The sequence below is a fragment of the Cuculus canorus genome, chromosome 17, assembly GCF_017976375.1.
Source record: "Cuculus canorus isolate bCucCan1 chromosome 17, bCucCan1.pri, whole genome shotgun sequence".
NCBI lineage: Eukaryota > Metazoa > Chordata > Aves > Cuculiformes > Cuculidae > Cuculus > Cuculus canorus.
The window spans coordinates 8,940,773-8,949,992 of NC_071417.1; the positions used below are offsets into that span (position 1 = coordinate 8,940,773).

General features: G+C 50.9%; 1 protein-coding gene across 3 annotated transcripts; it reads left to right on the forward strand.

Moving 5' to 3' along the window:
- The first annotated feature begins 66 nt into the window (after positions 1-66).
- MMAB (metabolism of cobalamin associated B) lies at positions 67-7,175 on the forward strand. 3 transcript variants are annotated; one of them, XM_009560494.2, is made up of 9 exons: positions 73-233; positions 511-590; positions 690-783; positions 1,393-1,450; positions 2,302-2,374; positions 2,759-2,856; positions 3,178-3,242; positions 4,250-4,309; positions 4,667-7,163. In XM_009560494.2, the coding sequence occupies exons 1-9, from the start codon at positions 157-159 to the stop codon at positions 4,752-4,754; spliced, it is 693 nt and encodes a 230-aa protein (XP_009558789.2). In that variant the 5' UTR covers positions 73-156; the 3' UTR covers positions 4,755-7,163. The 3 variants fall into 3 exon arrangements, with proteins under 3 accessions (XP_053938742.1, XP_053938743.1, XP_009558789.2); XM_054082768.1 differs by lacking the exon at positions 3,178-3,242 and having other exon boundaries at positions 71-233; positions 4,667-7,168; XM_054082767.1 differs by lacking the exon at positions 3,178-3,242 and having other exon boundaries at positions 67-233; positions 4,250-7,175.
- The last annotated feature ends 2,045 nt before the right edge of the window (positions 7,176-9,220 follow it).

The window sequence follows — 9,220 nt, forward strand, 5'->3', positions numbered from 1 at the left end:
GAGGGGGCGGGGCCCAGCAAGGACCAATCTGAAGGCGGCACAGCCGAGTGGCGCGGCGCTGGGGTGACAAGCGCAGGAGGCGGGGCCAGCGGCTACGGTGGCCGAGAGAGGCCGCGGTAGGGGCGGCCGGAGCGGCTACGGTGGCCGACGGGGCCCATGTTGCGGCGAGCGGTGGGATGGGGCCTGCGGAGGCCGCTGTGGGCGGTGGGGCGGCAGCGGAGCGGGGCGGGCAGGTGAGAGAGGGGAAGAGACGGGACTGGAGGGGCCCGGGACCGGTTTGGGAACGGTGGGGGTGGGACAGGGTCTCGTGTGTCGTCCCCCCCTGCCTTTCTCCTGTCGCCGTGTCCGTCCGCCCCTTCCAGCCTTTCTCGCGTCCCCGTGTCCGTCGGTCCGTCCGTGTCCCCAAGCCTTTCTCACGTGTCCGTGTCCATGTGTCCCCCCTCCCCTTTCTCAAGGCCTCGTGTGTTCCCCACCCCAAGTTCCCACTCTCACGACCCAGTGTCTCCACAGCCCCGATGGGGACGACCCCGACACCAACCGCCCCCGCAGCGACCGGGCCCCGAGGATCTACACGAGGACCGGAGATGCAGGTAGAGCCCGGGGACAGTGAGGTGTGCGGGGAAGAGCCAAACCGACCCCCGTGGGTCCGGGCCTGGCCTCTGAGTGCCTCCCCTGCACCTTTCCCAAAGGCTTCTCCAGCACCTTCACTGGAGAGCGGAGGCCGAAGGGGGACCGGATCTTTGAGGCCCTGGGAGCCACCGACGAACTGAACTCAGCCATCGGGTAAACTCCTGCCCCAGGACCCTCTCCCGTGGCCGTGGGGACCCAACTGGCTCCTGCCTGGTGGCCGTGTGCTCTGGGGGGCCCTGGCCCTCATCAGGCTGAACCTCAGCCTTCTGCACACTCTAGGCCTGGAGACATCATCACAGCCCCCTTCCGTGACCATCTTCTGGCTGTCCTCTTCCATTAGGAACTGCTCTCCCTGTCCTGCTGCCTAGGATATGCTGTGAACCAAACTTCTCTGGAGGCTCACACTGACAAACAGCCAAGAGTGTCCGGATTCTGTGTTTTTCACAGAATAGAATGATATGGGTCAGAAGGGATCTCAAAGCTCAGCCTGTTCCACCCCCTGCCATGAGGGACACCTTCCACTGGATGAGGTTGCTCCAAGCCCCATGCAACCTGTCCTTGGACACCTCCAAGCATGGGGCAGCCACCACTGCTCTAGGCAACCTGGGCCAGGGCCTTCCCACTTGCACAGGAAAAAATCTGGAAAAAGACATATATATATATATATATGTATATATGGTTTCCCATATACAAGGAAAAACATTTACGCACAGTAAAATTTTTCATTTCTAGATAACTCTGCTTTTTTGTTTTTCACTTAAGGCTTGCTGGTGAATTTAGCAGTGAAAAGGGCCACACCTTTGTTGAACAGCTTCATAAAGTGAGTATTAATGGAAATCCTCACCCAATGCAACCATTGCTATGTATTTTTAAACTCTTTAGACACAGTGCTCCCACTGACCCACGGCAATTTAATACATTTATTAAAATAAATAAATATTTAAGACTCTTGCCCTCGACTATTCTCTAAGAAATTAATTTATTTAACCAAGAAGGAAACAGGTTGGTCAAGTAATTAGTTATGGACAGACAACCGTGTCTCTAGATTGATTCAGACCCGTTACTGTACACGGCCATGGACACAAGTCTTGCTGTACAGCTTGAGATTTGGAATTGAGGTTTAGTAACCGCATGGACATAGTGGTGGGAGACAGGTCCCACTGTGGCTGCCTGTGAGGTTTGTTAATTAGCGTTGCTGTGCACAAGAACTCAGAAGGAGCTAATCAGAGACTTGAAAAAGCTTTTCTAGACTCCTTCAAGTATCATGGACTATAGAGAGATGCCCCTCTTGGAAGGAGACGTGACATCAAGCCAGCACTGTCTGCAGCTGTTAGTCACTGCCTTTCTTCCAGGAGTTACTGGTTTGGTGTCCTACCGGCACAGGGATTATGTGAGCACTCCACACTCTGCTTTCTGCAAAGTCAGCCAGGGTGGTTTAATGTGCCAGTGAAAACAAGTACATGCACTAATCTGACTTCTCATAAAGCAATTAGGAAGCACTTATCTGATCCCCCCTGCCAGTAGGTTGGGGATGATGAACAACAAGGGTAGGATCTTCTTTAATCAGCACAACCAGCTGTCACCTCCCAGAGCTTTGCCGCGGTTGTACTGGTGCATCAAAGGCTGGTTAATGAAAGCGATTCTTATTTTTGTCCTGATTGCCACATCTAGGTCCAGTGTATGCTGCAGGATGTGGGCTCCAACATCGCGACGCCGCTCTCCTCAGCCAGGGAGGCTCACTTAAGTAAGTCCCACAGTCCCTTTCCTGGGATAACAGTTCTTGAATCACAGCTGTCCCTCCAGACTGGCTCTGGGAAGGCTGTTTTGGTGTGTGGTAGTCAGAGCTGCCCCAGGGCTGCTCGGGAGTGCATGTCTGGTGCTGAATGGAGTCATGCCTGGTCCCACAAGCTGCTGCTGCCGCCTGTGTGTGACTCAAGCAATGTCAGTTGGCCTGAGGTGCTGCTCCAGCACTGACACAGCCACAGCAGCCAGCCCTGTTCTAGCAGGAGGACTGTTTGGGGATGCTTTCTTAGGACTTACTCATCCAAGAAGCTTGAAAGTAGAGCTCCGTCTGTAGGCTGAATCACTTCTGCATTTATTTTTGTTGATTCTTCTTCTCCCTCTGTAGAAAGAACGTCTTTCAGTGAGAAGCCAATTCTGGAGCTGGAGCAGTGGATTGACAGTTACTCAGAGCAGCTTCCTCCACTCAGAGCTTTCATCTTGCCAGTAGGTAACTGCTTATGCCCCTCACTGACTGGAGAAGGCTCACTCTGTTAGGGGATCAGCTCTGTTATTTTCTGTGGGAAAACAGGTTGTGATGGCATTATTTGCACGGCCAACTACCAAAAGAAAAGCTGAGAGAAAGACCTGGTGGAGTTAAATTTCCACATCCTACTGCATTCAGATATCTTCCCAGTGGCCTGGTGATAACACAGGGTTTAGTTGTGTGTGTGCACAAGATGCGATAAGCTTTCTCACAGTCATACAAGAAGGTGGATGGCTGTATCTGTTAGCAGACATCGATGTGCTGTTTCATTGTTGTTTCAGTCGGGCGGTAAAAGCAGCGCTGCTCTCCATTTTTCCCGAGCTGTCTGCCGCCGAGCTGAGAGGTGGTGAGTGTTGGCTGTAGCATAACAGAATAAAATTGATAAAAGTTGATCAGAATGCTATAACGATAGCAAATTATTGCAGTCGGAGCAATCAACCATAGCTGTATTGCACTTGGCTAGAGCTTGAGTCAAACTTCATGTGTTTGTATTAGTCAAATTCCAGGAGTGCAGTCAGCAAAAAGCAAGTGTCTCTTCCCTCCCCTGGACTGGATCATCCGAGCTGAGAACTTCGGAAAGAACAGAGGGGTTTATGTTGAGATGCATCTGCCCGTTGGGCTCTTGTCTGGTTTGCTAAGTGTATTCTGTAGGCAAGCACCCGTGGAAGCTGGGGCACTGGCAAGTGTGAGATCCAGGGAAGCTTTTAGCAGCTTAAGATGTTACTGCCCACACCTATCTTGTCCTTCCTGCCAGGGGAGATGAAAACTCCCCTTGTAAAGTGTGTAAGAGAAAACTTCTGCCTCTTGATGGTGTAAATCACTTCCGTGCAGTCTCTTGTATTAGCCTGACCCCTGATGTGCAGGAAGCCGTTTCCGTGGACGTGCTCTGCTACAGGATTGCTCCTTGGACAGGATACACTGGAGCAGTATGATCTTCAGACAGCTAACATCACAGTTGGGGGTGTCTTGTCTAAGGAAAGCTGGAATAATGAGGGCTGTACAGCAGTCTGGAGGCCAGAGATGGCTGTTGCCTCAACAACAGAAGAGTCCCTGTTTACCTGCAGAAAAGGATAACGATCCTGCAGGGTATTAATCACCTGCCAACTGCTCCCCTTGTTTAGTGATACCCACTGAGTGTCCTTTAGAGGCTGGAGCTGGTCCTCCACAACAGTTACAAATATTCATGGCATTCTGTGGCCATTACAGATCCCTCTGGGGCAGTAAACATGCCACGGGGAGTTAAATTGGGTCTCTCCAGGGGAGGCTGAGATGGGAAGGTTAATGCTCCGGGAAATCTCAGTCATTCTGAGCTAGAAACTTGAATACACTAGCAGTGTCCTTTTCTTGTTCCAGTGTGGTTCCGTTAGTACAAGCAGGGGAAGCAGATCCAAACGTGGCCAAATACTTGAACAGGTAAAAAAAATGAAATCCCACCTGTTACTCTGTGCTTCTGGAGTGTGTCTGGTGGTGTTCCCTTCGTTTTGGGATAAAACAGTGGGGTTTTATTTCTCAAAAAGCTTCCTTTCAAAGCAAGATCTTTGAAGTTTCAACAAGCAGCTTGTCAAAAAGTACTCTTGCAAGGCCCGTGTGTTTGCAGGAGCTGAGGGAGCCACTGCTTCCTTTTTGAAGGCCATTTTGGAAGTCGCTTCTCACGTGGTTTCTCTTTGCCTTCCTTTACCTGTCGTTCCTGTGCTGTAATCCCCTGTGCTTTGCTGTAATTGTGTGTTGCTGGATACAGAGTGGTTTCACTGCTTTTGTCTTGGTTTCCAGACTGAGCGACTATCTCTTTGTTCTGGCACGTTACGCTGCGATGAAGGAAGGGAAGGAGGAGAAAATATATATAAGGCCTGACCCTTAACAAGGAGCTGGAATCCTTGTTTCCCTGATCGTGGGAAGCAGACTGCTTTCCCCGAGTCAAGGAAGGGAAAGAGAACAAGCCTGGATTGGAAATGTGAGCTGCCAAGAGCTTAAATAACTAGGACCTTGTTCCTAAATACTGTGAGGAACACAGCTGTTCTGTTCACTGGGCCTTGTCCAAGTGTCCCTTGTGTAACATTGCGGTGGTGCCATCGGAGTTGCTGTTTTCAAGGGTTGGAGCTGAGGCAGGAGGGTTTCAAGAGCTACAGCTAATTTCTAGAGACTTCCCTGAGCAGCGGCAGGTGCTGTGGAAAGGCTTTGGACTCTGAGGAATGAAGAAGAGAAAACAATCTGCTTCTCTTTGTAAGTGGTAACGCTCGTACAGAACAGCAACTGTGTAGAGATCCGGGAACTCTGTCCACAAGCTTTGAAATAATAAATGTGATTTACTTGCACCACAGGGCCCTTAAATGTCATACTTTAATACTGAGCCCAGCGTGCTTTGCTTTTTTGAGTTGCTTTCAATCCATCAGTGCTGGCTGAGGCTGAGCTGTGTAGATTTACAGGAATGCACTAAGAATTCTTCGGCTCTGGCTGCCAAGAATATCTCTGTGTTGACAATCCAGCGCATCCTCTGCCAGGAATGGGGCTCACACAGGACAGGGGGATTAAAAGAGATAGTTCTGTGATTCTAAGCTCTGTTGAGGCAGCTGGGGTTGGCTCCATGGGAGCTGCTCGGAGTTAGCTCACAGCATCCCCCTCTGGCTGCAGGTTCAGCTGAAGGAGTAGAGCCCATGTTTAGTTTCGGAATCTGCTGGGGACCACATGAGTAGTGAAGTTTCAGATAGAGGCGTTGTGCTGAGTAGCCCAGGGCTGGTGCATCCTCAGCTGGAGCTGCAAGAGAGAGGCTGACACCCTGAGGATCCATCTCAGACATGTTAATGTCCACATTGACCAGGAGTGTCGTGGTCATGGAGCCCTCAGCAGAGTTGAGCTTGGAGAACGTGGCTGCAAACATCCCAACAGCAGAATGGGGTACTTCACAGAGCAGACCTCCTCTCTTTCAACCTCCTGATGGACTCAAAACTGCCAAAACCCACACTTGAGTCTGTGAACAAGAGCATCAGAGCCAACGATGAGTTAACACCTGTGTCGTGGAGAGAACACAATCAGTTTTTTAAGTCCAAGCCATTTACGGCTTGGAAGTATAATTGGGAAGAGGAACAGCTGAGGGAACTGGGGCTGTTTAGCCTGGAGAAGAGGAGGCTGAGGGGAGACCTCATCGCTCTCTGCAGCTCCCTGGAAGGAGGTTTGGAGCATTGTGGGTGCTTGGGTCTCTTCTCTCAAGTAACAAGTGACAGGACAGGAGGAAATGACCTCAAGTTGCACCAGGGGTTTAGATTGGATAATAAAAAAAAATTCATTTACTGAAAGAGTGGTGAAGCATTGGAAGAGGCTGCTCAGGGCAGTGGGGGAGTCTCCATCCCTGGAGGGGTTCAAAAACTCTGCAGATGTGGCACTTTGGGACATGGTTTAGTAGGCACGGTGGGGCTGGGCTGACGGCTGGACTGTTTGAGCTTAGACTTCTTTTCCAACCTTCATGATTCCATGATCCTGTGGGTTAAGGACTCAAGTTGAACATGGCAGTTATAGTCTTCCCTCCCTGTTGGAGGAGCATCGTGGAAACCTATGAGCCGTGAGGTGGTTACGCACATCAGGAGTGCTTGTCCTGCACTAACAGTGCCACTTCTGGTGGTGGGAGCTTTCCAGTCACTTGTGCGGTTTCCTCAGTTTAATTAATTATGTAGAAACAACCTTAAACTTCCTTCCCGAGAGCACCCGTGGCTTCTGTGTGAACTTCTTAATCAGAGCAGGGTCAGAGTGAAGAATGCCCGGTGCTAATAGACACCGCTGTCTCATTATTCACCCTTTTTTTTTTTCCAAACAGATATTTCATGGCAATTGTTAATGCACATTTTTCACAGAGTAATTTTCCAAGCCTTAGCCTGTAACGCATCCCAATGACAAATGCTCTGGGTTTGGGCTGTACCGTCAGCTGCAATGTCACATCAGACATTTCCTCAGTGCCTGCTCCAGACAGGCCATCCAGTTTTATGATAGCTCTGTCTCAGTGATCGCTACTGAACCTTAAGAATCTAGAGGCTTTTCAAGTTTAATTGAATAAAATTCTTTGCAATATAAATTCTTCATGAATGCTTTATAAATCAGCGCCGCGATGGATTTATAGTAGTGTCTTTTTTTTTCCTGCTGGGGGGAAGAAATCTCTGGTTTGGGATCAAAGCTACTATTGTTTGGATTGCAGGGAGAAATAAATTTAGCGACTACACTTTAATGTGATGTAGAAATTAAATTTATTAGGGTGTGCACAGCTTCCAGCTCCCCTCCTCTCTTTCTACCCAAAGATGTCTGTGCAATTGGTTCTGAGGGGTGGAAGCAGAGAATTGAATCTTAGAATGGTTTGGGTTGGAAGGGACTGTTATGTCCATCCAGTCCCACCCCCTGCCATGGGCAGGGACACCTCCCACCGGATCAGGGGCTCCGAGCCCCATCCAACCTGGCCTGGAACACCTCCAGGGATGGGGCAGCACCACTGCTCTGGGCAACCTGGGCCACGGCCTCCCCACCCTCACAGCAAAACATTTCTTCCCAAGATCTCATCTCATTGATGAAAACCATTCCCTCTCATCCTCTCCCTGCCCTCCCTGATCAAGAGCCCCTCCCCAGCTTTCCTGGAGCCCCTTTCAGCACTTGAAGCTGCTCTAAGGTTTCCTGGGAGCCTTCTCTTCTCCAGACTGAACAACCCCAACTCTCTCAGCCTGGCCTTGTACGGGAGGTGCTCCAGCCCTCGGATCATCGCTGTGGCCTCCTCTGGGAGGGAGGCTGGTGGCTGGGGTGCCCCTGGGCTTTCATTTCAGCAGGCACAGTGGGCCAGGGCTTGAAGTTCGGAGTGAGTGGCAATGAGGCTGAGCACAGTAGTCCGGACTCTCCCAGCTTGTCCTCATATGAGAGGAATAGGTAATGCTTGAGAGCCTGGCGAAAGCGGGCAGCAGTGAAGCGTCACTAAGATGAAATACAGGCTTTAAAACAAATAAAGCTCTGTTGCTCTGGGTTAGCATTTGTTTTTTCAAGTCCTTTGTCCCCGCCCAGCAGACCCAGCTGTACAGCACAGAGATTCCAGTGCCTGCACCTCATTAATATAACGGGAGGAAGGCAGATGCTTTGTCCGTCCTGGCTGTATGCAGAGCCCAGCTACATTCCTGCCTAGCAGGGTTCCTTATTTATGATTACGTTGGAGCTGCCAGCACAGACATATGTTGCTAAGGGTCGTTTATTCTTGTTTGTAAAATGTATAGCTGCTCCTAGCTTACACACTGTCAAAACTGGAAGAACTGGCCCCAAAATCTCTTGCTGCATGATTGGATCAGGCTCCTGTACATCTGTTAACACTGTAGGAGCTGTAAAATGAAATAAGTTTCACTATAACTCAAGTACCTCTATTACCGCCGCGATGTGTAAGCGGCAGAGCAGGCTGCTGCTCTTGCAGAAATGACACAAACATACATTTTGCCAAGTCCTATCTAAATTCATTTCCGCTGCTAACGCACAGAAGGGAGAGTGGCTGCGTGCGTGCCCCCGCCTTGGCAAGAGGCGCTGGTCCCCTCAGCCTGGGGAGCTGAGGTGGAAGGGTGAGTTTTAGGGTGGACGGCTCCAGCAGGGAGCCAGCAGCAGTCCTGCACCCTTCCTCTCAAGCTGGAGGAGCAGAAGGGACCACATCTGCCATCAGATCAAGTCCTCCGCAGTCACAGGCCCCTGAAATGAGGATCTTAGGAAGAAATGTTTTGCTGTGAGGGTGGGGAGGCCCTGGCCCAGGTTGCCCAGAGCAGTGGTGGCTGCCCCATCCCTGGAGGTGTTCAAGGCCAGGTTGGATGGGGCTTGGAGCCCCTGATCCAGTGGGAGGTGTCCCTGCCCATGGCAGGGAGTGGGACTTAATTGGCTTTGAGGTCTCTTCCAATCCAAACCATTCTGTGATTCTATGAAACACCCATTTTGCCTGGAAGGGGTCAAAAAAAGCCCCACCCCACGCAAACAGTTCATGCTACAGCGAGGTAAGACCTAGCTAGAAAAGAGTAGGCATGCAGTTATGGCACCTTCGGGTAAGAGCCCCCGTCTCTGCATCAAACAGAGCAGATTGAGCCCGTTTGCGTTGAGGAAAAGGCTCTCTTAGTCCCTCAGCTCTACCTCTGCATAAATTGCCCTCTTCTGTGCCCTGTCCCTGCTGCAGCTGCTCCGTGGGGTGTTCAGGGAGAGGCAGCAAGACAACTGGTGCTCCAGCCACCCCAGGGTGAAGGTGAAGCTGCACAGGATCAGTATCAGAGACCCTGACCTTCAAAACCACCACAACAGCCCCTTCCCAAACAGCCAGTGCAAGGACTGCTGACCCAGGAG